Source organism: Dipodomys merriami, unplaced genomic scaffold (assembly GCF_024711535.1).
Source record: "Dipodomys merriami isolate MVZ:Mamm:240054 unplaced genomic scaffold, mDipMer1.0.p SCAF_1682, whole genome shotgun sequence".
In the NCBI taxonomy this organism is placed as follows: domain Eukaryota; kingdom Metazoa; phylum Chordata; class Mammalia; order Rodentia; family Heteromyidae; genus Dipodomys; species Dipodomys merriami.
Window position 1 is genome coordinate 20,928 of NW_027203029.1, and position 26,881 is coordinate 47,808.

General features: G+C 46.9%; 3 protein-coding genes across 3 annotated transcripts; 1 reads left to right on the top strand and 2 right to left on the bottom strand.

The window, feature by feature from the left end:
* Positions 1 to 52: 52 nt before the first annotated feature.
* On the bottom strand, positions 53 to 14,762 carry LOC138828922 (non-lysosomal glucosylceramidase-like). The gene is made up of 17 exons (XM_070024955.1): positions 14,141 to 14,762; positions 8,533 to 8,624; positions 8,184 to 8,299; positions 4,492 to 4,710; positions 3,946 to 4,185; positions 3,644 to 3,746; positions 3,325 to 3,478; positions 3,114 to 3,239; positions 2,753 to 2,925; positions 2,416 to 2,520; positions 2,093 to 2,200; positions 1,853 to 2,004; positions 1,643 to 1,749; positions 1,361 to 1,503; positions 896 to 1,011; positions 621 to 812; positions 53 to 355 (listed from the first exon to the last, which is right to left on the bottom strand). The coding sequence occupies exons 1-17, from the start codon at positions 14,473 to 14,475 to the stop codon at positions 77 to 79; spliced, it is 2,760 nt and encodes a 919-aa protein (XP_069881056.1). The 5' UTR covers positions 14,476 to 14,762; the 3' UTR covers positions 53 to 76.
* A 157-nt stretch (positions 14,763 to 14,919) lies between these two features.
* LOC138828924 (RAB6A-GEF complex partner protein 2) lies at positions 14,920 to 21,868 on the top strand. Its single transcript, XM_070024957.1, has 9 exons — positions 14,920 to 15,228; positions 15,611 to 15,745; positions 16,106 to 16,242; positions 16,503 to 16,586; positions 16,683 to 16,832; positions 17,060 to 17,206; positions 17,435 to 17,562; positions 17,707 to 17,896; positions 19,206 to 21,868. The coding sequence occupies exons 2-9, from the start codon at positions 15,630 to 15,632 to the stop codon at positions 19,427 to 19,429; spliced, it is 1,176 nt and encodes a 391-aa protein (XP_069881058.1). The 5' UTR covers positions 14,920 to 15,228; positions 15,611 to 15,629; the 3' UTR covers positions 19,430 to 21,868.
* Positions 19,659 to 20,650, bottom strand: Msmp (microseminoprotein, prostate associated). Its single transcript, XM_070024963.1, has 3 exons — positions 20,521 to 20,650; positions 20,195 to 20,303; positions 19,659 to 19,839 (listed from the first exon to the last, which is right to left on the bottom strand). Exons 1-3 carry the CDS (start codon positions 20,648 to 20,650, stop codon positions 19,659 to 19,661), a joined length of 420 nt encoding a protein of 139 aa, XP_069881064.1.
* Positions 21,869 to 26,881: the final 5,013 nt, after the last annotated feature.

Below are 26,881 nucleotides of genomic sequence, written 5' to 3' on the forward strand. Positions count from 1 at the left end.
GGAAGGGGCATGATTGTCCTGGAGGCTCAGGGCTGCAGGAGTTTGGGGGGTGGGGTTTAAAGGAGAAATACCAGGTTCATTCTGGACTTAAGTTTGCCAAGGCTCCCTTTGGTCCACATTTAGGCCTTGGGCTTAGTCCCTTGCTCTGTCCAATTATTGGCCTTCCATCTTTTTTCTGCTGCTGCTGTTGCAAGGCCAGCTGCATGGCCCAGATGCTCAGTGGCCGCATATAGGCCAGTGAACGGAAGACTCGCTGCTGGCAGTATGCCTCTGGAGTCTGGAAAGCCAGGCCTAGACGTTCCCACACAGTGCGATAGCAGCCTTCAGCTGTCTGGAAGCCCTCCCAAGTCAAGCCCTGTGGGGAGAGATGGAGGTCAGATATATAAATAAGCATCACTACTTCAACTGGAACGATAGACATAGTAAGGTCTTTGCTCTCAGGGAGCTCCTCGCTGGTAGGGGATAGAAACTTGATTATAGACAGAAATTTGAAGTAGGAGGTAGAATGCATACCAGGGAAAAAAAGGTTAAGGCTTTATGGATGGATAAGATGGCACTGAAGAAGTCTGGTAGCTGAGGAAGGTACAAATGATAAGGAGATGGGGAAGGAAGTACATTACCTCTTGGATCATGGTGGCTGCCAATCCATAGACCACACCCACCCAGACTTCATCAGACTGCACACTGGATCTATCAGGGACACCATGTGGCTGCATCCCATTCACAGCCCCCATGGCTCCCCCGGCAAAGGCCTGGACATTGAGCTCAAAGATGGTTTGGAGAGCACGGACCACATGTGGAATAGGAAATACCTGAAGGAACCAAGGGCAAAGGCAGAGATTTATTCCCGTGCACTTCCAACCTTTGGGGAGAACCCACCTTTCTGGTTCCTCACCTCAGTGTCCCCTTCTCCTAGTCCACAGGCCCTCAGGAACCACTGTCCAGCACATTGGTCAGACATGATACTACGAGACTGAGGATGAGAGCTGCTATCATAGTTGTAATAGCGGCCTGGAGTAGAGGAAGGTCAAAGTAAGGCTCTTGGTGTCCCTAAGACTGTAAGCTCTTTTACTCAGAACTGGGTGCTGATGGCTCATGCCTATAGTCATAGCTACTCAGGAGGATGAGATCTGAGGATTGTGGCTCAAAGCCAGCCTAGGTAGGAAAGTCTATGAGACTATTACCTCCAATAAACCAACCCTTCCTAAAAAGACAAAAGTAGAGCTTTGGCTCAAGTGGTAATACTAGCCTTGAGCAAAAGAAGCTAAGGGACAGTGCCCATGCCCTGAGTTCAAGCCCCAGGACTGGCATACACACACACACACACTCAAAAAACACTCCTTAGAGTCTCCCAACTCACCATTCCATAGAAGTCTTTCATAGGCTTCTTGACCTCTGTTAAGAATGGAAGAAAACTTATCCCGGACATCCTGTGCTCCACACAGAACAGCCATCTGGACCATCACAGCCACAGCTGCCAGCCACAGCCCTCCACAGTAAGCACTAATCAGGAGTAGGAGTTTTAAGGGTCAGATGGAAGCTCCAGCCACTCCCATGCAATCTAACAGACAGTAAGTCATTCTCTCAAGCACTACCTTCCCTTAGTGCTCACCTGAGACCTGGAAATCCTTACCCCTCTTACCTGGGGCCTGTGGTAACCCATCCATCATAGGTCTGGTCTGCATAGCCTCCATTCTCAATGAGTCCATCTTGGTCCTTGTCAAACTTCATTTCAGACTCCATCACAGCCTAGAGAGGGACAGAGACCCTGAAGACCTGAGTACTAAGAGTAGCCAATGGGGTTTCTTCAGACACTGGTCATGCCTAGGAACATTGTACATGAATCCCTTACTAGACACACAGGCCACATGTCCTTCAGGAAGTCTTGGTCACCCGTCAGGTAATAGTCCCGATAAACCTGCAGCACAAACTTCAGGTTCAGGTCCTTCCAGTCAGCAGTATCATGAATCAAGTACGCATTGACTCGGAGCCAGGGCTCATCATCTGTAGGAAGGGAAGGCACCTGGTTCATTCACATTGGTGGACAGGGTATAGGTCAAGAAAGCTGACCTTGAGGTAGAGAGACCTTCACCTGGGTCCCCGATGTCATGGGGGATGACATTGCTTCTTTTCACAGGTGCTATCACTCCACTCATCAGGTACCGTCGCCGAGTCAAGTCCTCCCTGAGGGTTGCCAGAGCTGAGGGAACAGACCATAGAAGTGGGTAGAGAAAGACAGGAGATGGGCAGGCTTAGGGTAGGGCACAGAGCTGTGTGTGCGTGGTGACCTCAGAGGGGAATCAACAAGAAGCATGCAGATGTCTGGAAAAGGATAGTAGACATAACCTTGGGGCCACAAAGCTTCAGGGGCAAGGGGAGCTTAAGAGGGCAGAGCAATATGAATGTTAATCTCACCTATGTCATACTGTAAGCTGAGCTCTAGTTTGGGCCAGAGCATGATGAGGGCAAAAGAAGCATAAAAGTGGACATCGTATGTGTTGTACATGCGATACTCTTGGCCTGGAAAAACGAAAGAGATGCTGCTGCCAGGCTCCTGCTTCCTCTTCATAGCTTTTCCCCCCAAGTTGGAGGTAGGGTGCTGTCACCAGTCCACAGTTGCCACCTGCCCCCTCACCCCACCGGTACCCTGGGGTAAGCAAATCTGTCATCTTGCCTAATAGTAGGACATTTACTGGTTTCAGGAGTATAGCGTTCCATCCCTCTCTCCCCCCTGCCTACCAGCAGCCCATACCCTCAAGATAGCCAAATCGACCATAGTTCTGGAGGATGGGGCGAAGCTGATGCAGACTTCCTCCCAGCTCCTCTGGTAGGGAGTCATCAGGGACTTCCAGCCATACTGTGCCACCATCAGCCAGGAAGTACAATTCATTGAACAGTGCAGACTTGTACCATGCAGGTAAGGATCTGTGGATTCAGAAGGAAGGAATGGACCTATGTGAGTATAGACCTCCCAAGATAGAAAGGATCCTGGGGTTTAGTGGAATGGAGAGTACCAAGTGAATCCCAGCCCAGCCCTATTGACTTGATAAACAGTGGATCAGAGACTCCTTGGGAATGAGTGCCCAGGAAGAAGGAAAAGAATTCCACTGCACCTGTCATCCAATACTGGGTTTTGCCAAGCTGAGATCCTGTTTTCCCAGTCTGTATAACGGCAGAGGGCATAGTGGCTGAGAGCAGGGGCTGCATCACCATCTTGGCCAAAGAATCTTGTGTACCATCTGCAAGAGGGCAAGAAGGGATGAAAATACTTGCTCCAGGTCAGAGCCTCAAAACCTTGAACTCATACTTCCTTGGTCCCCTCACCTGTAGTGGACTTGGCCCCTAGCTCCAAACATGATCCTGGGCATATCCCAAGCCAGCGAAAACTCTAGGCAGCATCGACCTCGAGGTGGTAGCTTGCTGGAAACACATACAGCCCCAGCAATGCCTGCTCCTTTCTGTGAAGGGGTGCTTTGGCCTGAGAAGCACAGAGGAATGAAGACAGGCACTCTACCTCCTTTAGTCTCAGGACTAGAGATCCCTAACTTGTGAACCGGCCTATTCACGATCAGGTCTCCCACCCCTGGTCCTTAGACAGGGACAACCTTTTTTCCCAACAACTCCCAGTCAGACCCCCCATCACCAGCAGGGGAGTCCAGCTGTCCATCCTCAAGTAGGTCCTGCCACACCTGCTGCCCAGTGCTGTCAGGGTCAAAGGCCGTGATGTGGGTTACCGTGGTATCTGCCTGTTAAGGGACAAAAGACTGAAGTACACTCAATTCAGACTAGCTTTCCAGCTCCTCTTAGTGCACCCTCCGAATTCTAGATGCTGAAGGACTCTAATGAGGAGGCACTCAGGAGTTTAATGAAGAGACTATGATGGGGTCATAGGAGAGCTTGGGGTTGGACAGAGTTTAAGGTTCAGAGGGATAGGCTCTTCCATACCGTGAGTCGTGCAGCCACAGCCATGGTGTAGGGATTTGGCAGAGTTGGATGATGTAGCAGCAGTCCCTTTACAGTCTCTCCATCCCGCTCCAGACAGAAGGGTTCATTCCACAGACCGCCTGGGGCATCGTCTCCACCCCCCAGTCCATTCCGCATGGAGAACATAATGGATACGTCCAGAGCTTCATCTCCTTCATTTTCTACATCCCATACAAAGACTCCTACAGGCAGGCTGCTGTCCTGGGGGCAAAAGATTGGACTCAGATGGTCCTAGATATAGCCTCTCTTGATCTCACTCTTTGCCAAGATCAGTCCTAGACACAGAGGACCTGAATCAAATTCTCCTCAATATGTACCTCCCTTGTTCCCAAACACATTGCCTACCAGAGGACATGGAAGACTAGATCTAATTAGACAGTGGTCCTAGAAAGCCAGGGTGATATTTGTGGTGCCAACACCTCCCTTGAATAGGTGGGTGGAATTTGGGGCAGAGGTGGATCTGGGGGAGGGAAGACAATAAAGCCAACACAGAAAGAGGTGCCTCACCTGATAGTCATGGGGCAAGATGGGTGTGATCTGACGGCAAGTGAGGGTGACATTCTGACCAGGAAGCTGATAAACAGTCCAGGCTCGGGGATAGAGGGCGTGGTAGAAAGCAAAGTGTCCACATAGGCCCCAGTTCCAGCTGCGTAGGACACTTGGGCGCTCCAGGGACAGAACTTGCTGGTACACAGTCCGTCCCTCCCGACGCAAACACACTGTGAACTTGATCAAGAGGGCAGACAGGCTGGAACAAGTAACCCACAGGCACTACACACCATCCTCTCTCTCTTCAAAGCAGCTCCTCCCTTTCTAGAGCCTATGATTGAACCATAAATCTCCAGTCTCATGTCATCCACATGCTCCAAGCTTAGCAAGCACACACACACAAGTCCTGCTGTCTTTCCTCAACCTAGCTGCCAGACTGCATCTCCCTTCACTGCTATGGTCTCAGTGTCCTAATCTAGACCTATACTGTCTCTGCTTTTTTTTTTTTTTTCATTCTTGGGGTTGAACTCAACCTTGCATTTATTAAGCAAGTGCTCTACCACTTGAGCCATGCCCTGAAACCATGATCCTTCTACTAAGCAGGGTCTCCAGTACTTTTTGATTGAGACTAGATCTCACTAACTTCAAAATGTCTGGTATGGCTTCTAACTGCAGTCCCCTAATCTCTGCCTCCTAAGTAGCTGGGATTACAGGTGGGAATCACTCTACTGGATTTGCCCCTTATCTGGGTAGCAGAATCCTTTCCCTCTACCCCTCATTTTTCCCTCTTTCCTACTCTTCCCTCTCTCTCTCTCTCTCCCTCTCTTCCTCCCCCCCTCTCTTCCCGCCCCCCCCCCTGTATGGAGGTAGGGGGTGGCTCAGGACCTCCTAGCCAGGCACTCTACTTGAGCCATTCTGCCAGACCAAATATGATTTTTTTTGGGAGGGGGGCTCCAGTCATGGGGCCTGAACTCTGGGCCTGGGCGCTGTCCCTCAGCTCTTCAGCTCAAGGCTAGCACTCTACCACTTGAGCCACAGTGCCACTTCTGGCTTTTTTCTTTTTGCTTATGTGGTGCTGAGGAATCGAACCCAGGGCCTCAGGCATACAAGGCAAGCGTTCTACCACTGAGCCACCTTCTCGGCCCCAAATGTGATGTTTTTATTTGGTCTTTATTTGGTCTTCTCTTTTTTGGTACTGGGGATCAAACCCAGGACCTTGCACTTAGTAGTGCTTTGCCACTGAACTATACATCCCAGCCTCAAAGTGATATTTTTGACAGACAAATCAAGGCATGTCACTGACTCCCATGGCTTTCAGACTAAAGCCTGAACTCTCTCATCTGGCTTTCAAACCCCTTCTTGATATGGTTTCTATCTCTTCAAGTGCCATTTTGCTGGTTACATTAAATACTACTCTCTCTCTCCTTTTTTTTTTTTTTTTTTTTTTGGTCAGTTGTAGGGTTTGAACTCGGGGCCTAGGCACTGTCCCTGAGCTCTTTCACTCAAGGCTAGTGCTCTACCACTTGAGCTACAGTGCAACTTCCGTTGTCTGGTGGTAAACTGGAGATAAGAATCTCATGGACTTCCCTGCCCAGGCTGGCTTTGAACCATTATTCTCAGATCTCAGCCTCCTGAGTAGCTAGGATTATAGCATGAGCCACCAGTGCCCTGCTTACTCATTTCTTAAACACACTACACGTCCTCCTTAATGCCTCTTTGCCCTGCTCGCTCTTCATTCTGAGATTCCACTCATCCTTCAAATGCCAATCTGCTTTTTTCTCTCTAGTCATTCCAGCAGCCCCCTACCCTGTTATTCTAGCATTTTGTGTATTATGTCAGAGTATATTGCCATTCTGTTTCCCTAATTGACTCATGGTTACTTTTAAGGCTACTTTCTAACTTATTGAAGAGGTGCTCTGCAGAGGTGGCAGGTATGTGAAATAAGCCACGCCTCTATAACATTGTCTTTTTCCAGTATATGTTCTCAATTTAGCAGTGACCTGGCCTCATTTCCCTAATTTCCTCCCATTTCCCCAGTAAAATCTAAAGTCCTAGAGAGTAGCAGCTATGAGGAATTAGTATCTCTTTTCTTAGTTGAAATCATGTTTTCTATTGTATGCCTGTTTTTTTTGTATATAATTCCTTCCTTCATTTCCTGTTGTTTTGGAGGACAGGATCTTGCTGTATTTGGGCTGACCTTGAACTTGAGATTCTCCTGCCTCAACTCCCTAGGTACTGTGATTATAGATTTAGGCCACCACACAGAGCCATACAATAACTTTTTGCATTCTTGGAGCAGTACATAATGGTTAAGTACCTGGTTGTTAAACTAATGGTACACATAATGGTTAAGAACTCAGACCTTTTTCCCATAGAGAAAAATGGTTATGAATTCCAACCTTTCCTTTTACCAACCATGTGACATTATCTGTAAAATGAGCATAATAGTACTTATTTTGTTGAATTGTTTTTAATATTAAATAAAAAGCTTATCACAGTGCCTAGACATATTAAGCATGAAATAATTACTTTAACTACAGAGTCATGATTCTGGAAGGCATTCCCCTTGAAATACCCAAGGGATGAGACAGAGTTCTTAGAGTTCTGGGCAGAGCCAGTAAACCTGAATTGGGAAGGGCAGCGTCACCAGTAGGACTTAACATCTGCTAGTCATTTTTCCTTTGAAGATGAGCTGAAAGCTGGAGGCATCTCTCAGATACTCAGCAGATAACATGAAAAAGGAGGTCATAATAAAAGAAGCTATAATGAAAACCAGGTCATATATACAACTTAAGGCCCAGATGTGATATAGGAGCAGAAGGGGAAAAAAAAATTGAAGCTTCAGAAAAGGGAACAGACAGACATGGTGGTAAATGCTTATAGTCCCAGCCATTTGTGAGGCAGGGATCAGGAGGATCAACGGCTGGCCCCCCAAAAAAAGTTAGTGAGACTATATTTTAACAAACAAGCCAGAGGTAGAAGTAACCATCTATTTCCAGCCAAGAGGTGGTGTAGGTAGGAGGACTACTGCAGTCCAAGACTGGCCCTGGGCAAAAAGAAGACCCTATCTGAAAAATATCTAGTGCTAAAAAAGGACTAGGAATGTGGTGGCTTAAGTGGTAGAGTACCTGCCTAGCAAGCTGAAAGATCTGAGTTCAAACCACAGTGCCACCAAAATTAAAAGAATAAGAAAAAGGTAGTCTAGAAAGCTAAGCTTGGGAGAGGAGAGACTTCTTGGGCTCTAAGAAGAAAGATCTTCAGAGAAATGATCCCCATATAGGAACTGACCTTTGACTAAAGTTTGCAAGTCAATGGTGAGGAGGGCTGGCTACACTTTTTTCTTTCTTTTCTTTTTTCTTTAAAAAAAAAAAAACAAACAAAACTCCATGACTTTTGTTTTCCCTATGACTTTGGTTTATTTTCCCTTTCTTGGTCCTGTCAGTATTCTTTCAACCAGTTAAATGACCTCTGTGGTAGGTAGATATTGCCTTAGATAAGAGAGTTGATAAGGGGCATTTACTATGTTCGATCTTAAGAAGAATGGGCTCTGTGTCTTAATCCTATTATATATTCTAGTGTAAGAGCTGGATACTCAGAAAGCATCTGAAAGCATTTATTGAATTATATATGTCAACTGTCTTATCTTACACTAGCAATAGAGGACCAAGCCCTTCTTTGCCTGGATTTGTCCTCTACTTCCTAGATCTTACTTGGTCAGCGATGACTGTCTGGTGCTGGTACAGTCCAGGGTTAAGCTGCCAACGACAGAACTGGCCTCTCCAGCCACGGGTAATTGTGCCTCCCCCAATGCCACCCAAGGGACAACCTAAAGAAAATCAGGACAGACAGTGAGGTTTGGGAAGAAAAAAGAAAAGCCATTTTTTCACTTTTTAAACCATAAAGATTTCACCAAAAACCAAGGAAATGAAACAATCCAGTTTATAGAAACTGTAAGTAACTAAACCAAGGAAATGAAACAATCCAATTTATAGAAACTGTAAGTAACTGTGTAACTAATTGTGCCTAACTCTTCCGCAGGCATAGCTGGGTGAGGCTCACCGTAGATCTGTCTCAGGGGTATGGAATTGATCATGTCAATGAAAGGTTTCTTCTTTTCCACTTGGGTCTTCCGGTACCACCACTTCAAGTACCTGAGGAGCAAGCAGTTGTATGAGTGAAAGGGGGTGAGTGGGCAGACCCTCACAGGCTGTAGTCATTTGTGTTTTTCTCAGCATCCATTTGTGATGCCCCTTCACCCCTACCCACTAAATGTTCCAAGGATGTCAGGTAACAAAAGCACGTGTTAGAGATCTTAACTTGGAAACACAAAATGTAGTAAGGACTCACCATCTTGGCTTTCAAGCCTCAATTCTTTTTTTTTTTTTTCCAGTACTGAGGTTTGAATTCAGGTCTTTATCTTTGCTAGGCTCTACCACTCAAGCCATGTCACTAACCCTTTTTGTGCTGTTTTTATGAAAGGATCTTGCTTTATGGCCAGGCTGGCTTGGACAGCGACCTTATCTGCAATTTTCCCACATAGCCAGGGACATATACCATATAGCTATCCACTCATCTGGTTAAGATGGGAGTCTCAGAACTTTTTGCCCAGGCCTGTCTTGAAGTGCGATCATCCAAATGTCCACCTCCCAAGTAACCAGGATTACCAGCTTGACCTTGGAGCCTTGCCTCTCCCCAGCGTGATTACTCTACAGTTCAAAGTCCCTTCACCCTCCCAGTTGCTCTTATTGCTCTCAGTGTAGGACTGCCTTTGTTTTTCCTCTTTATTCTTCTCAGAAGGAACTTTCTGATCTTTGCTTTCTACCTCCACTACCAACGCTTTGGCTTGGACCTCAAGAGGTTTAGTCTGAGGCATAAGAAGGACCAATTATACTTTCCTGGCCTGTATCTTCCACACCTACCCTCTACCTACCAAACCAGCCTTTATTGCTCAGTTAACAGGTTTTTTTTCTTCTTTTTCTTCCTCTTCCTCTCCTCCCCCTTGCCCCTTCTTCTTTTTTCCAGAAACTTTGGGGGTTTTTTTGTTTAAAAATTTTTTTTTTGTTGTTATAAAGGTGATGTACAGAGGGTTACAGTTACATAAGTCAGGTAAAGAGTACATTTCTTTTTGGACAATGTCACCTCTTCCCTTGCTCTCTCCAAGTTTTTCCTTCCCATCCCACCCACAAGTTATATAGTTCATTTTCAATATAGTGTCTAGTGAGTACCACTGCTGCATTTGTTCATCCTTTGTCCCTCCATTTCTGTGTCCTCCCTTATGATCCAAAAGACATATAAAGGAACAAACAAGACAAAAAGGAAAGAAAATTAAAACAGCAACAAAAAAAATCCTTTTGCTTCTATTTCCTGGAGTTCATTTCAATAAATATTATTTTATATGATCAGATGTACATAGGAGCTTTCTTTTTTAATTACTATTTTTCTTTCTGATTATGAAAGATGAAAATTAGGAGACTATACCAGGAAGAAGAAGAAAAATCATTTCACGCCAAGAGAACTAATGTTTTATATTTTAGGTCATTTCCCCCTAAGTCTTTTGTTTCTTCCTCTCCCTAGTTTAGCATTTAAATTATAAGCTTTTAGATTTTTCTATAAAGAGCAAAGCCTTCTGCAAATCCTAACATCTTCCCATTCTTACCTCCCTCTCTACCCTGGATCCAATAGGTTGGGGCTGTCCAGTAGGTAAATGCTTCCATTTCCAAGGCTAGGACTCCTACTCTATCCTGCCTTCTAATCTATCCCTACAAATTCTTACTCAGGATTGGTCACTAAGCAAGGCCTGCCTTGCCTGACTCTTTCCTACTTCTCTCCTCCCTACTTATTTTATTTCCAGTGTTCAGTCACATTGCTTCAACCCAAGTAATTGAGTATAAGTAACCTTATGAGTCTGTTTCCTCATCTACAAAATGTGGATTCCTCTTGCCCTATCTTAATAGAATGACTGAAAGATCAAATGACATAATAGATAAGAAAACCATAAAACAGAAGACCAGTGACAGGTATAATTATGGTATGTACAGTATCTCAATTCCTAATCAATCACTTCCTTGTTAGTTCAGTGTTCCTCATGTGAGTGTGACCAATTTTTAAGTTCCTTGGGGGAAAGGGCTAGTGACAAAGACTAGTTGAAAGTTACCCTCAGCTCTGAGTACAGGCCATGTGGTCAGCAATCCATAAATACTTGCTAAATTGAATGAATGTATAAACACTAGAACACTAAAGCAATGGAAGACAAAGTACAAAAAAGGGGAGTAGAAATGTGATTTAAGAATAGAGGCAAAACATTCTGCAGGTGGGAGAAAGGCCAGGAAGGCAAAGAGTAAGATGATGGGTGGTCATTGTAAGGAGATGTACAAGACACTATGTTGAAAACTAACTTTACAACTTTAGATGGGGAAGGGGGGAAAAAGGGCTGGTAGGGGAAAAACAAGGAGGGTACAATGCTTGATGGAAATGGACTCATTACCTTACTCATGTAGCTGTAACCTCTCTGTACAGTATCTTTACAATAAAAAAATACATATAATTAAAAAAAGATGATAGGTGATGGACAGATGGTTCTCTGCCTGTTTAAGAGAAAGTTGGACTTTGATACTAGAAGCCAGAAAGGATTGGTGGAGGAAAAGACGGTGCAGCTTGGATTAGGGTAGCTAGGGAGAAGCAATACAAGATATGAAAACAAACAGAACAAAGGACATTCTGAAAAGTGCTTAATTGAAGTGTAAAGTGAAAATTTTAGATTTGTTGAAAAGCCGATGTCTTTAGCAGAAATTAAGTAGCATTAAGGAAAACGGAATCAAATTTCCACAGTTCAGTACTGCACTCTATGCAAACTGAGCATGTGTAATGTTTGCTTAATGGTAGTCTCTTTGGAGTCAGATTCCTGAAGTTACCAAGGATCAACTGTATCCATTCTCACAGGGATGAAGCCCACTGTACTCTGAGATAACACGGTTGATTGACCGATCATATGGTTTTCATTCCCTACTCTTTTTTTCTTTTCTGGTGCTGGTCCTGGGTCTTGGGCACTGTCTCTGAGCTTCTTTTGTTCAAGGGTGGCACTCTATCACTTAAGCCACAGATCTACTGATAGCTTTTTGGTAGCTAATTGCAGGTAAGAGCCTCACAGACTTTCTTGCCCATGCTAGCTTCAAACCCCGATCCTCAGATCTCAGCCTGCTAAGTAGCTAGGATGGCAGGTGTGAGCCTCTGATGCCCACCCTAGTTCCTTGCTCTTGTTTACTTCAGCCTTCAAAATAAAATTTGGGAATTTTTCTTAAAAACAAAATAAAACAAAGGACTCTCTGGCACAGAACAAACAATAAGTGAACTCTGGCTGAATCCAGAGTAATAATAATAATAAAAGAGCTCTTACCAAGTGGAAGCCTGGAGGACTGTTTTACTGATCAGTTCAGCTTCATCTTATGAGTACTCTCAATCCTGTAATTTAGCAGCTGGCTATTCCTGACCTATTTGACCTCCATCTTTTCAACACTAACTCAAGAATTCTGTTCTAAATTCTTTTTCTTGTCTTACTCTGCTTCTTCCTCAGTGTAGGACTTCATCCCATTCCAAAAGCTGTATGTCAATGACTCCTACTCAATCCTGGTATGGGAAGTCAAGTCAGGGTCCAGGGCTGAGCAAAGCTTCAGGCCTCTGTGACTCAACTCATATTTAGGGGCTAAGAGGTTAGGAGATATACCTAATTCCTCCCCCACCCCCCATTCCTGGGGCACTGTCCTGGAGCTTCTTTTGCTCAAGGCTGTAGCACTCTACCACTTGAGCCACAGCACCACTTCTGGCTTTTTCTGTTTTTATGGTACTGAGGAATCGAACCCAGGGCTTCATGCATGCTAGGCAAGCACTCTACCACTAAGCCACATTCCCAGCTAGATCTACCTAATTTTGACCTCATTGTCCCCCTACATACAACCCACTGTGCTTTTCTGAATATACTACAACTCATTTGACCCAAGGCTTTTGCTATTAAGAGTTGGACTGTGTCAGTTTCAGAAGTAACCTTCTCTTAGGCCACCCATAGGCACTAGCCAATGAAGTCAAATATCGAGGAAGACTAGGTCCCTCCCACTGCCCAGAGCTGGGGTTAGCTAAATGACCTTCCCAATTCATCACACAGCACTGCCTGGGGCAGTGAAGGAAGGGTTCACCACTGTAGAAACTATCAGAATGTTTCCCAATTTTATGCCTCCCTACCCAGCTCTGTGTTTATGTGTGGACTGACTCAGGATGACCTCAGAGTGATGCCTTCTGTCCTTACATCCACCTGTTCCTGATAATAGGTATGTCTCTTCATTACTAGTCTTTAAACTCAGTGCGAATCCAGAGAATTCTATAGTCCAAGATAAACTGTGGGGGTGTCTATAAGGCCAGAGAGAAGCAAGGGCAGAATCTGGCACACTATTACCAAGAACTCTGGGGAATCTTGGCAGTGCCTCTTTGGTCAGAAGTCATCACTGGGGGGCATGAAATGTATTTCAGTGATAGAATGCATGTGTCTACCAGAGTTATATCTCTAAGTTATGTCTCCCCCATTTGTTGTTTTGAGACCCTGTCTCAAAATTGGCTCTGAACCCTTGGGCTCAAGCAATCCTCTTGCTTCAGTCTCTTGAGCAGCCAGAACTATAGGTGCATGCCCTTTCCCTACTTCATCTTTGCTTTTTGTTGTTGTTGTTGTTGGTTGTGGGGCTTGCACTCAGGGCCTGGATCCTGTCCTTGAGTTTTTCTGCTCAAGTCTAACATTCCAACACTTTGAGCCACAGTTCTACTTCTGGTTTTCTGGTGGTTAATTGGAGATACTGATCTCATGGACTTTCCTGCCTGGGCTGATTTCGAACCATGATGCTCAGATCTCAGCCTCTTGAGTAGCTTGGATTATAGGCATGAGTCACTGGTGCCCAGCCATCTTTGCTTTTTATATCAAGAGCTGTCTTTCTCAGAATACAGCGTATCTGGGCTAGAAGTGTGGCTCAGTGTAGAATGAAGCCCTGGATTCGATTCCTCAGTACCATATAAACAGAAAAAACCAAAGTGGTGCTGTGGTTCAAGTGGCAGAGTGCTAGTCTTGAGCAAAAGAAGCTCAGGAACAGTACCCAGGCTCTGAGTTCAAGTCCCAAGACTGGAAAAAAACAAAAAAGAATAGAGTGTACCTTTTGTCACTTTCTTCTTAGGGTTGACTACACAGGGTCTTAACCTACTCCTGGAGCTGGCGCTTGAGGAAAGAAACAGGAGTGTGGAGACTGTAACACTGTGTACTTAAGATACTGAAAATGAATGCCTCAGCTGCTCAGGGGAATCTGAGTTTAGGAAGTTCCCTGTCTTCAATAAAACACTGTGCCAGTACTGTAGCTGTCAGACTGTCTTTTTCAACCTTGCCACAAAGTAGAGCTGATCCCAAAGGACAGAAAGAAGGAGTGCATGGGAGGAAACCTTAAGTGGAAAAGGCTGGCTGCAGGAATAGTAGGGAGAAGAGGCTTGCAAAGAGACGTGACTTGGTCTCATTCTTCAAAAGTACACAGGCTTAAAAAATGCTGGGACCAGGACCCACCTGTGTTCCCGCCCCTTTCCCACAGTCTTGGGAAAGCCTTGAACAGGAACAAGGTGAAGCCCACAGCATTCCAGATCTACTTACCTCAAGCCCATGCCCAAATGCTTTATCAGGTTGCTTAAGGAGATGTCCCTTGCTTGAAGGGGTTTCCTTTTCTCTGTAAACTCGTGAGCCAAGCAGATGCGCCAGCCATAGGGAGGCACTTGGTAGCCTCTAGCTTTGCCCTCATAGGAGGCCATCAGCTGCCCCGTGTCTTCTGGATGGCAGTATCCTGGCTCATGTGGGGGTCGACTGTCATCAGGACTCTCACAGCCTGTAACCTGCACAGCTTCACTGCTTGCGGTCTCTTCGGGATAATAAACCTGTGGATCTCCTTTGGCACAGTTGCTCTGCTCCGAGGCTGGGATGCCAGTTCCCATGTTCGATGATTCCTGGGTCCCCGCGACCTTAATGGCCCCAGGTACCCAGCCCTCTGAAACAAAGTATCTCGCCAATCGAAACCAAATGTGGGCACCAGTTATACTTAGGTGCCGTCCCAGAGGGCCAGGCGCCGGGACAAGATAAGGTGAGCTGGGGTCTCGGGAGAGGCGGGGAATTCTTGTTGCAGCGGCGACGACGACAGCAATGAAGCCTCCCGGGGCTCCTCCACCGTAGTGTCTCCAGGGCCTGGGCGGGAAGGGCTGGGCCTTGTCGTCATTGGGCCTTGGCGATTAGCAAGCCGGGCCTGGGGCCGACCGGCCCCGCGGAGGAGGGAGGAGCCACGGGACCTGTCCTCAACGCCCCGCCCCCGGGACCGGCGCGCGAGGCCCCGCCCCCGGGACCGGCCCGGGAGCTCCCTGCGTCCGCGGCCCCGCCCCTGGGCCGACGCATCGGGCCGCTCCAGGGTTAGGCTTCGCGTCCTGCCGGCCCGGGGCAGCGCCTGCTCCCTGGTACTGGCTCGTAAGGAAGTGTGGCTCACGGCCCCGGGAAGACCCGGACCCTTTCTGGTCCGGCCAGATGGGAGCTTCCGGCCGGAAGGGGCTCCTCGGCGGGGCGGGGAGGGAACGGAGAGGAAGTCCCGCCTCTTACCACTGCACCGAAGCCTCGGACGCGGCTGCGCACCTAACCCGGTCCTGAGGGGTAGGCAGGCGAGGGTCTCCGTATGCTGAGACCCCGGGCTCCCACGGTGCCAGGTGACAGGCGGCGGTGAACTTGGGCTGGGACGTGGCGCCTTGAGGGAAGTGGGGGCGAAGGTCGGCTTGGGAGCTCGAGATGGGGGTGGGGGGCTCAGGAGGACTCAGCCTCGCGCTGGAGGGGTGGGAGTCCGGGGCGCCGAGCAGCACCCTCCCTAGGCAGTACCGAGCCTGCAGACCCCAGTCCTCCACACACACTCATACCTACCTGTCGGATCATCAAACCTGGGTGCTGCTGTCGCCACTGGCCGCCCTTCTCCTCACAGAAAAGCCCCATCTCTTGGCCTCTGGAGCCCAATTCTAGACATACCTCCAGGTGCGCGCCGCCCACACCCCTTCCTCCCTGCCTCAGTGCTGATCTCGAATCCCTGTTTCCGTCTAGATCGGATTTGGGAGCTGCCATGATTGAAGTGGTAGCGGAGCTGAGCCGGGGTCCGGTGTTTCTGGCAGGGGAGGCGCTGGAGTGTGTGGTTACGGTCACCAACCCTCTCCCCCCGACGGCCACTTCTGCTTCCAGGTGGGGATAATGGTACTGAAGATAGTCATCCCTCTGGGGAGGAAGCCTAGTATTTCTGATGCTAAACCGGAGCTCTGGTTGTCCCCGGAGCTGCACATAACCACTTAATACCCTTCTTGTGATGACCTCATTAAAGAAAGGGGCTGTGTAACAGAAAATGTGGAAAACGTAACTCTCCTCTCTTTTTCCTTGTTCCCTTTTGTACCCACGGTATATTTTTCTTTGCTTAATGTTTCTCTTTGATTTTTCTGATCGCTTGTATAGCCACCTAACTTGGTTGAGCTTATCAATGTGGGAGATTAGGAAACCATTTGTGAGGTCAGGAAGTACTTTCTGATGTCACCTTATCCTTTTCTACAGTGAAGCTCTGGCCTGGGCCAGTGCCCAGATCCACTGCCAGTTCCATGCCAGTGAGAGCCGTGTAGCATTGCCTCCCCCTGACTCTAGTCAGCCAGATGTCCAACCCGACAGCCAGACTGTCTTTCTGCCACACAGAGGTTTGCAATGGGGCTTTCATCTTGTCGGGGAGGGGGAAAGTGGAGCCATTATCACCTTAAAGAACTTAAAGTTAAGTTCTTGTATGTCATAGTCTCTGTCACATCTGGGATGTGGGGGTAGTAACTTCTTTGGGGTTATAAGCCTGTGTTTCCATATCACAAAGCAACAGTTGGCAGACTGTCATTGTCTCTACTTGCTTTGTTAACTTGGGCAGAGCTGGACAACGGTCATTAAATTGCAGTCTTTCCATCTTTTATAGGTGAGAGGGGTCAATGTATCCTTTCTACTCCACCAAAAATTCTATTTTGTGACCTGAGGCTAGACCCTGGAGAGTCCAAATCATGTGAGTGACTATCCTATCCCTGAATTGCCTTCGAAGTCTCCTGGAGGGAGGACTTCTGGCTGCATCCAGCTGCCCTGACTACTACTTCCCAACCAGATTCCTACAGTGAAGTGCTGCCCATAGAGGGACCACCCTCCTTTCGGGGTCAGTCAGTCAAGTATGTCTACAAATTGACCATTGGCTGCCAGCGTGTCAACTCACCCATCACTTTACTAAGGGTCCCTTTAAGGGTTCTCGTACTGACTGGTGAGTAGGGTTCCTGCAGGTAAGGATTGGAGGAGGGGATGCGGGGAAGCTATCAGTCTTAAGGGAGGTGCAAAGGAGTGGAGATCGGAAGGGGTTCAGGAGACTAGGTTGAGATGTAAACCTCAGTTGTGGCTGGCCTTACCTTCAGCCTTCTCAGGTTAGAGTCTAACCTCTGTTTTCATCTCTGTTTCCTCCCAGCATTATCTTTCCACTCATTCTGTCTCTAGGCCTTCAAGATGTCCAGTTTCCCCAAGATGAGGCTGTAGCTCCATCCAGCCCATTCTTGGAAGAGGATGAAGGTGGAAAGAAGGATTCATGGCTGGCTGAGCTGGCTGGGGAGCGCCTCATGGCTGCCACATCCTGCCGCAGCCTCCGTGAGAATTTTTTTTTTTTTTTACAGAATTTCCCTACCCCATCCCTCTTCTCAAAATACTCCTGTTTCAGAGATCAGGTTTTCTAACTACCATAAACTCTCATAGACCTACTGATATCTCCCCACTCCTAATTTTAAAGAAAAGCCTCATCTTTTGACTTCTGAGATCCAATCCTAGACATTTCCTAGTATCAACTCTCGGTTTACAAAAATACCTCATTCTCCCCAGATCTCTACAATATCAGTGATGGCCGAGGGAAAGTTGGGACATTTGGCATCTTCAAATCTGTGTACAGACTCGGCGAGGATGTTGTGGGGACCTTAAACTTGGGGGAAGGAACTGTAGCTTGTTTGCAGGTGAGAAGGGAGCAGACCTTCTGGGGTACTGGGCCTGAAAAACTCTGGTAGAAGGAGGAGTGGGTGGTGTATAGAAGGGGCAAGTTGGCATACAGTCTACATTTCCATATGCCTGCTGGCATGTACTTTTCTTCTTGTTCCCAGTTTTCAGTAAGCTTACAGACTGAAGAACGTGTACAGCCTGAATATCAGCGTCGCCGTGGGACAGGGGGTGCCCCCTCTGTGTCCCATGTGACTCATGCCCGGCACCAGGAATCCTGCCTACATACAACCAGAACCAGCTTTTCTCTCCCTATCCCTCTGAGCTCTACCCCAGGCTTCTGTACTGCCATTGGTGAGATCCTCATTGTAATGGGAGAAAAGGGGAGGGGTCGGGGGTGAGGTGAATGTTGCACTCAGGTATGGTGTAATGAGTCCTTACTCCTAATATACTTCCAGACATACCTACATCCATCCTCTCACCTTTCATCTTTCTCAGACCTTCAGCCTCTTCTCTTTCTAAGCTCCAACAGCGTTGTAGAACTCTGTCCCCTCCCCTATATCTGCTGGGACCCTGTGATGTACCGATCTTTTATATCTAAGCACATTGATGCACTGATGTGTTCTTTCTAAGCACATTTACTTAAGAGCTGCTTCATCTTGAGTACTGAGGTTTGAACTCAAGGCCTTGCACTTGCTGGTACAGGTGCCCTACCACTTGAACCATGCCTCCAGCCCAAGCTACACAGTCTTTACTGTCCTATTCTTGGGCTATTAGGCAGTTAACAAAACTATGCTGAATGTCTTGTGTCTCATCAACACAACAGGTTTTTTTTTTTGTTTTTTTGTTTTTTTGTTTTTTTTTTTCTGTATGTGTGTGTATGTATTGGTTATGAGGGCTTAAACTCAGGGCCTGGGCACTGTCCCTTAGCTTTTTCTGCTCTGCTACTTGAGCTCCACTTCCAGCTTTTTGGTGGTTTATTAGAGTTAAGAGGCCCACAGACTTGACTTGACAGCTTGATCCTTAGATTTCAGCCTTGTGAGTAGCTAGGATAGGTATGAACCACTAGCATCTGACTCGGATTCCTTCTCTCCTTCCTTCCTACGATTATAGGTGAGAGGCACTGGCACCCAACAGATTTCTTTCTTTCTCTAAGTGTTTTTAATTACAGCTCCATAATAGCTCCCTTACCTGTGACTTTTCTTCCCAAATACAAGAGTTAGTTTTATTCCATTTTGCCTTTTTTTCTTTTTTCTTTTCTCTTTTCTTTTCTTTTCCTTTCTTTTTTTTTCCTTCTTCTTCTCCTTTTTTTTTTTTTTAACTAAATTTTGGACTCAGGGCTTCACACTGGCTAGGTAAGCCCTCTGACAGTGGAAGTACATCTTCAGACCATTTTGCTTGAGGTTGTTTTTTAACTAGGGTCTTGCTTTTTGCCTAAGCTGTTCTGGAACCATGATCCTCCTACATATGCCTTCCACATAGCTGGAATTTCCGGCATTTACTACTATGCCTGGCTTATTTTTTTAGATAGGGGCATCTCACTAACTTTGTCCAGGCTGGCCCCAAACTATGATCTTCCTGATGGCCATATCCAGCTCCTGGTTGTGAGCCACTATACCTGGCAACTCCTAATACCACTGCCTCTTATCTTTTGCTTTCACAGTGTCCCTGAAGTGGCGATTACATTTTGAATTTGTAACATCTCGAGAACCAGGATTGGTACTCCTGCCCCCTATGGAACAGCCTGAACCTGCTACCTGGACAGGTCCTGAGCAAGTGCCTGTAGACACCTTCAGCTGGGATCTCCCCATTAAGGTGCTGCCTACAAGCCCCACTCTGGCCTCATATGCTGCCCCAGGCCCCAGCACCAGCACCATAACCATCTGAAACCAGTCCACCTGCCCACTGTGACACTAGCGTCTTCAGGATACTCAGAACTCAGCACCTGGACTCTACTGGGGCCCACTTTTCCCACCGGGGCCCACTGGGACAGAGAATGACAGGCCTTTCAGGCTGTAGTATTAATTTATTTATTCAGAATAAATTGGCAGCTGCTAGTGGTTTCCCTGGAAGTGGCAGCAGCAGTGAGCAATCAGCAAATGGTGATCAGTTGAGTTTAGCTAGAGTGGGAAGCAGGAGCTCCAGGAACAGGGGTGTTGGCTGAGCCCCACTCTAGGTCGGGCCCTCCCCCCTTGCAGGGCAGCTGAGGGTCAGATTTCTGCACCAGGGAGAAGTGGCAGGTTCCTGCCTCCTGACGCACCTCACACCCAGCAGGAAAGTCAATGGGATGCTGAGACCTGGGGAGAGCCAGGGATGGGGAAGAACACAGTGAAGAGGCCCCCTTGGGGACCCAGGTTCCCTCTCTCAGCCACCCTCCCTCCTCCTCTGTGTCTCTTGTCCCCCTCCCCCAACTAAGCTCTTACCTATCAGATAAGGACTTCTGCGTTTTTACCCTCCAGATCTACCTTGAATTCCCACACTCTGTGGCCTGATCTGCTTTGAATTCCTCTCACTCTCCTTGGCACTTGGGGTCCAGCCAATCTCATGCTGCTCTTCTCTTAGTTTTTATCTCACAGCAATCTAGTCACTCCCTGGCCATCCTTCCATAACTCACATCACAGTCATTCCCTCTGGCCATGCTTGGTCACTCACGTGTCACAGCAGCCCACACCAACAGGATGCAGACAGGTGCAATGGAAGCAGTCCTTGCGGAGCCAGGACTCACCCAGGGTGAAGTATTTCCCCTCATAGTGACAGGGGGCTAGGGAAGAATGAGAAACATTGGTGGGTATGGGAGTGGTGGCAACAGTCTCTTCCTCTGGTCAGGGGAAGGAGTTAGTACATATTATCTCCTTAGGTTGTCCTTCTTTCCTGTTTCACAGCTCAAGCTATTCTGAAACAGGTTCATCTCTAAGCCCTTGTCCCTTTCTCTGCCCGACCCCACCCCAATCCTTTCGTAATACCTTGCCCCACTTTACCTTGAGCTTGGAAGAAACACTTGCTGTGGACTCCTGGATGCTGAAGAAGCAGAGACACCACCAAGCAGATGATCCCCCAGCCTCCCAGGATTCCCTTGGCCTGTCCAGCCCAGAGCATCCTTAGGGCCATTGTCTTCAGCCCTGTCAGATTCTTCTTGGCTTCTTCCGCTGCTGCTGCTGCTGCTGCTGCTGCTGCTGCTCTGTTCTTGTATTCTGGATTTGTCCCCTTGGCTTTTCTTTGCTCCTTGAGTTGTTAGTGTCTCTTTCTTTCTCTCCCCCTCTGGCCTTGTGTCTTCACACCATCTCTATGCCCCTCTGCTCTCATAGGCTGGGGATGTTTATAAAGTGAGGACCCTGGCCCCCTGCTGAGTAGAGCTGGAAGCCCTACAACTCTGTTTCCTGAGGTGAGGGCATGAAAACAAGAGGTCCAGCTTTTTAACAAGCTGTGAGAGCTGATTCATGCCCAGCACTGCAAGAGCCGGGAGGGGAGGGAGGTGCCTGTGGAAGGGGTGCTGGACTGGGCACTTCCCCAGCAAGGAGGTGGGAGGGGTGAGGCCCCAGGTGGTCCCCAGAGCTTCTTGACCTGGAAAGAGGAAGCATTCCACCAAACCCTCCTGCCCCTGTTTCCCCCCCACCCCCACCCCAGTCCCTCACTACCACCACTAGTGTTGTGTGCTGGGATCCCTGCCTGGACCGGAGGGAGGCATTTCCTGGGGATGGCTAATCCTGTGCCCTAGCCAAACCAAGGAGTTGCAACAGGGTGCAGCGGCCAGAAGCTCCAGGAGAGCGAGGAGCAGGCATCTGTAATAGAGTGCAAAGTTTCCCTGATGCATCTGAGATGCATCAGATACTTCAGAGATGGGGGTGGGAGGGTCATTTTTTATTTTTTCTCAGATATCCTAGAGATGAACTATCCATTGTCTCATCCCTTGGGTTGTCTCTGCCCCTCCCCCCCCCTTCAAAAAGGAGCATCTCTAAGTGTCCTCAGTTTCACAGGGGTACCTTCTTTCCTCATGATGGAATGAAGAAAGAATTTGTCCTTTGATATCCTCCTTTGAGTTACCTACAGGTTCTGGAAGCCATGATGGCTCTACCCTAGAGTGACAAACTACTTGAATTCAGATCTTGACTCAACTTACTAGCTATGTGACCTCAGGCAAGTTACTTCACTTCTCATGTCCTGTTTCCTCATCTATAAATCCAGAATAGTAATGTTTACTCACAAACCTGTTAATGAGGCAGGTGGAATGCTCTCTGTACCATTTTTGTTTGGCATATGATCCTCAGAAAATATTAGCCACTGTAGTTGGTACTAAGGTTCACTTAAATAAATGACCTTTTCTCTGAATGACATTGAGCAAGCAGCAGCTCTGTGCACAGCTGGGGGCCTCTGCTGGGGACTGCTCTCTCCCAACCAACTTCTGACCCTTTGTTCTCATGTTCCAGGTCATCCCTACCAGTTTTGGTTTGGGTCCTTGTATTCTTGAATTCTGAATGTCTGGTTTGAGAAATGATGTTGCTGATAAACCTGCTTTGCCCATGTCAGTACCCTCTCTAAGGTGGGAAGAGGTAGCATTTTCTTATCCACTTAACTTTAGGATACTGTCTGCTTTTTATTTTTATTTTTATTTTCTTTCTTTCTTTCTTTCTTTCTTTCTTTCTTTCTTTCTTTCTTTTCTTTCTTTCTTTCTTCCTTTCTTTCTTTCTTTCTTTCTTCCTTTCTTTTTTTTTTTCAGTTGTGGGGCCTGAACTCTGGGCCTGGGTGCTGTCTTTGAGCTCTTCAGCTCAAGGCTAGTGCTCTAACACTTGAGCCACAAGGCCACTTCTGGCTTTTTTGGCTTATGTGGTGCTAAGGAATCAAACCTAGGGCCTCATGCATGCAAGGCAAGCACTCTACCACTGAGCCACCTTCCCCGCCCACTGTCTGCTTTTTCTTAAGATTTTTTTTTTGGCAGTCCTGGGGCATGATTTCAAAACCTGAATGCTGTCCCTCAGCTGTTTAGCACAAGGCTAGTGCTCTACTACTTGACTTCATAGCTCTACTTCCAGCTTTTTAGTGGTTAATTGTAGACAAGAGTCTCATGACTTTCCTGCCTGGCTGGTTTCAAACAGTGATCTTCAGATCTCAGCCTCCTGAGTAGGATTACATGCATGAGCCAGCAGTACCTGTCTGTTACTTTAAGATTTTTAAAAACATTTTTATAAGCATTAATTGTGCAAAGGGGATTTCACTGGGACATTGCCTTACAAACATACAATGTACCTTGATCACTGCTCTCCTTTACTACCCTCCTCTTAAAACAGGCTTCATTGTTCTATTTTTATGCACATAAATAAACTACTTCAATCATGTTCACCCTCATTCACTCTCTTCATTAGCTGTCTCTAGGATTCTGATCCATTTTTTCTGATTCCCATTTACCTGAACTCTCAAGTTCTCTCTTTTGAATACTCTGCTCATTATCTCTGGTACTAAGGCTCCAGTCAAACTGGATTTCTTTCACTTGACCATGTTTCAAAGGCCTCGCTATTGGTCCAGCCATTTCCCTCTTACTCACAGAACATTCTGTTTTTCAACCTAAGTCTCCAGTCCCATTTTACTCGAAGACTCCTAGTGGATCAGATACAACTATTTCTAGTAGAATTTTTCAAAGGGCCATTCTGTCACCTTAATTCAGAAACATCTGCCAGTGCACCTCAACTCCAGGCTGTCCTCTTCCTAGATACCTTTTCCAGTGGCTAGGTGGATAGCTCTATGGTTAGCTTGAAGCCCTGAATTCCAACCACAGCATAAGAAAAACAAACAAAAAGGTACTCTGAGGAGTACCAAGAAACAAAGGAAAAGCCACAGCAGGTTGGCTGATGTGTTGACTGGAGGGTCATTAGGCTTGTCTAGTAGAAGATCCCAAAAGTTCCTTCAGTAGTCAGTGGCTCTATTGTTCCTGCAATCTGTTGGGCAATTTGGGAAGTAGCCAAGTGAGGGCAGTGGTGTAGGTGAATGTGTGAGAGGCCATGGGAACATAAGTCATGGTTAGCCTCGTGGACAAGAAATGGGGGTAGTCATTTAAGAGAAAGACTGAGGGGCTTCTGAGAAGGTTTGGTTGAACAGGAATCCTCCCAGAAAAGGGGACGGGGAGGCTGCTGTGCGAAGGTGCTGGTTGGGGTGTCATGTAGGGTTGTCAGTGGATAGCCAGTCTTGGGGATGCAGTCATTTGCGCGCACGCGTGCGCGCAGTCTTGGCATGCGTGCTGCCAGCGCAAGGACAGGAAAACATCCGCCGGAGGCCGGGCTGGGCGGCGCTCCAGCGGTGCGGGCAAGGGCAGGTGCGCGGGGTGAGGAAGTGAGCGCATTCCGGGCCCCCAGCCGGCTGCCCTCCGGTGAGTCACAGCCGACCCCCACCTGCCTGCCCTCCGTGGCCAGGAAGGAGAATGCAACCTTTGGGGGACTGCCACCCAGGGAGATTTGGGGTGGGAGCTGAGGTGAGTTGTGGAGGAAGGGGGTCTCTGAGGGGGCTGCTACCCAGACAGCAAGCACTTCAGTGCGGAACACCAAGTCAGCTGAATACAGTAGGTGACTGGAGGACGGGTGGAAGGGATCATCGTGGAGAGAGGGAAAAGGCCCAAAAAGCTTGCATAGAGATGAAAGGGGCCTAGGGGAAACAGCAAGATGGGAAGTGAGGCCCACAAAGGGAGAGGAGCAATGCTCATCGGACCAGGAAGGAAACATGCCAAGGTGAGCACACAGGCGGCTCCTGCAAACAGATCCCCAGCAGGAGGGTAAGGTGCTAGAGGTGAAGCCTGCCCAGAGGCAGTGAGACAGCAAAGAAGCTTTCCTGGAGTAGTATCAAGAGGTGATTGAGCCCTACCTAGTTTGTGACTAGGTCAATGCCAGGTTGGGAAAGCAATGCCATGGCCGCACTGATAACAGTAGGGCCATCTTTGTTAGGAGGAACAGTGAATGTAAGTCAGAACTTGTAGCAGGGCTCCATGCCTGTTAGCCTTAAGTTATTCCAGAAGCTGAAATCTGAGGATCGCTGCTACTGGAAGTCTGCAGGAGCAGGAAAGTCTGTGAGACGCTTATCTCCAATAAGTTGCCAAAAAAGCTAGAAGTGGAGATGTGGCTCAAGTGGTAGAACGTCCAGACTTAGAGCAGGAAAAGTACTCAGTATTTGAGGAGTAAACATTGGAAAACAATGATTTGCTCATTTTATCTAGTCATTTAAAATTGCATGCTATATTGATCACAATTTTAGGTAATTTTGTTGAGTTTTTTTGTTAAGAAAAACAAACAAGGGCTGGGAAGGTGGCTCAGTGGTAGAGCGCCTGCCTTGCATGTATGAGGCCCTGGGTTCGACTCCTCACACCACGTAAGCAGAAAAAAAAAGAATTGGCACTGTGGCTCAAATGGTAGAGTGCTAGCCTTGAGCTGAAGAGCTGAGGGACAGTGTGCCCAGGCCCAGAGTTCAGGCCCCACGACCGGACCCAAAAAAAAAAAAAAGAAAAGAAAAGCGAACAAAAATGGAAAAGTTAGTTGGGTGCTGGAGGCTCACACCTGTAATCAGAAGGCTGAGATCTGAGGATCATGGTTCAAAGCCAGCCCAGGCATAGAAGACTCATATCCAATTAACCACCAGAAAACTGGAGTGGCTCAAAGTGATAGAGTGCTAGCCTTGAGCAAAAGGAGCTCAGCGACAGAGCCCCAGGCTCTGAGTTCAAGTCCCTCGGGGTGGGGGCCAAGTGGGGGGGGGGAAGTGAACAACTCTGACTCAATATTTAGTGCCAAGTTTCCCTCACTGGCTGTACTGAGTTCTGTGTTATCAGTGTCTCCAGTTCTGGTCAGCAATATGGCTCTTCTGTCTTTCCCTTGCTATTTTTCAGTCTTTATTTTTCACTTTAACAGCACCCCTTCCCCTTTAATCTACCCTGTGTATGTTGAACCAAGCAAAACATTTCCTGGAATGAGGCATCCCATTCCATTAGACAGAGACAAGTAAATAACTCGTAACTGTATTTTTGTTAGGGTACTTACTCTCTTGTGTGGATAGGTTTGTAACTAAAGTTTCTAAAAATAAAGCTATTAACAATGGTATTTATACAACATAACAACCTCACTTTAAAATAGTATTTGGTACTTGTCAGAGAGATACTAATTATGATTTTTATGATTGGTGCTATCTTGGGCTACAGGCAGTTTACATATATTTATTTTAAATAATGTTTTTAAAGTTCCTTAAACTTTGCAGTTGTCTTTGGTTCCAAATGAGGAAATCTGGGTCAGTTAATGAAAAAAAGAGCATTTCCTTCTTTGGGCCATGTTGCTTTCTCCCATGGTGTTTTTGCCCTAGCTCTGCCTTATTCCCAGTGGCTTTTCCCTTCATTCCTTTTTGCTCTGCTGGGCATCTTGAGAGGAAAACTTCACACTGACTTCCTCCACTATAAATTCGCTCCTTCCTCTCATCTCTACACATCTTTCTGCCAATATACACCACTACTTCTTCACTATTTTTTTTTAAGTCCACAGCCCTTTCTGGCTGTTTTCCATCTTTAACACTCTCTTGTTTAAATTTTTCTCTTTCTTTGATGAGACCTCAGGTTTTGAAAAGGGTAGGCTTTGACTGTTTATTCTGTACGGTCCAGTTCTGCCTTCCTTCCTGTTCTATCACTATTTTCTTATTCTAGAGTGTTTCTGAGCTCCATGGTGCTTAATTTCTACAAAGCTGTAGACTTTCCTTTTTCTAGATACAGTAAAAGATGCTTTAAAAATTACTATTATTTTTACTGTTAAAGGTAGTTTCAACTTCACATCTCTTTCAGTTTCCCAGCATTCTGTGTCTAGAAACATGACATGACCATTGTCATAAAGTTTGTTGAGTGACAATGTAAGCTTGATGTTTTTTACTAGGCACTGACTGTATAGTGAATTTCATAATTTTGGTGTCAGATTCTTTAATGCTTACAGAAAAAAATGCTGTCACATATGTGTGTGTAACTTTTTTTTGTTGTTTAAATATAAAAGGTTTACTTGATTTAGGCATATATATTACTTGCAGTTCTTTATTATTCACATTCTATTTAAGCTGAACCTGCAAACTCAGAGATAGTCTCTTTTCTGACAACTTTATTATCTGTTTTGTTGTTGTTGTTGGTCATGGACCTTGAACTCTGGGCCTGGGAACTGTCCCTGAGTTCTTCAGCTCAAGGTGAGTGCTCTACCACTTGAGCCACAGTGCCACTTCTGGTTTTCTAGTGGTTAATTGGAGATGAGTCTCAGGGATTTTCTTGCCCAGGCTGACTTTGAACTGTGATCCTCAGATCTCAGCCTCCTGAGTAGCTAGCATTACAGACATGAGCCACCAGCGCCC

What these genes read in the sequence shown, in the direction of transcription:
- LOC138828922 (XM_070024955.1), bottom strand. Translation starts at nt 14,475, where the DNA reads ATGGGAACTGGCATCCCAGCCTCGGAGCAGAGCAACTGTGCCAAAGGA. An exon ending in CTGTGGCTGCACGACTCACG is followed by an intron (nt 3,747 to 3,945) that starts GTATGGAAGAGC and finishes GTCCCTTAACAG; the next exon opens with GCAGATACCACGGTAACCCA. An exon ending in TGGGTTACCACAGGCCCCAG is followed by an intron (nt 1,504 to 1,642) that starts GTAAGAGGGGTA and finishes ACTCCTGATTAG; the next exon opens with TGCTTACTGTGGAGGGCTGT.
- Msmp (XM_070024963.1), bottom strand. Translation starts at nt 20,650, where the DNA reads ATGGCCCTAAGGATGCTCTGGGCTGGACAGGCCAAGGGAATCCTGGGA. An exon ending in GTGTTTCTTCCAAGCTCAAG is followed by an intron (nt 20,304 to 20,520) that starts GTAAAGTGGGGC and finishes ATTCTTCCCTAG; the next exon opens with CCCCCTGTCACTATGAGGGG. An exon ending in GGTGTGGGCTGCTGTGACAC is followed by an intron (nt 19,840 to 20,194) that starts GTGAGTGACCAA and finishes GGCTCTCCCCAG; the next exon opens with GTCTCAGCATCCCATTGACT.
- LOC138828924 (XM_070024957.1), top strand. Translation starts at nt 15,630, where the DNA reads ATGATTGAAGTGGTAGCGGAGCTGAGCCGGGGTCCGGTGTTTCTGGCA. An exon ending in ACGGCCACTTCTGCTTCCAG is followed by an intron (nt 15,746 to 16,105) that starts GTGGGGATAATG and finishes CCTTTTCTACAG; the next exon opens with TGAAGCTCTGGCCTGGGCCA. An exon ending in CACATCCTGCCGCAGCCTCC is followed by an intron (nt 17,207 to 17,434) that starts GTGAGAATTTTT and finishes CATTCTCCCCAG; the next exon opens with ATCTCTACAATATCAGTGAT.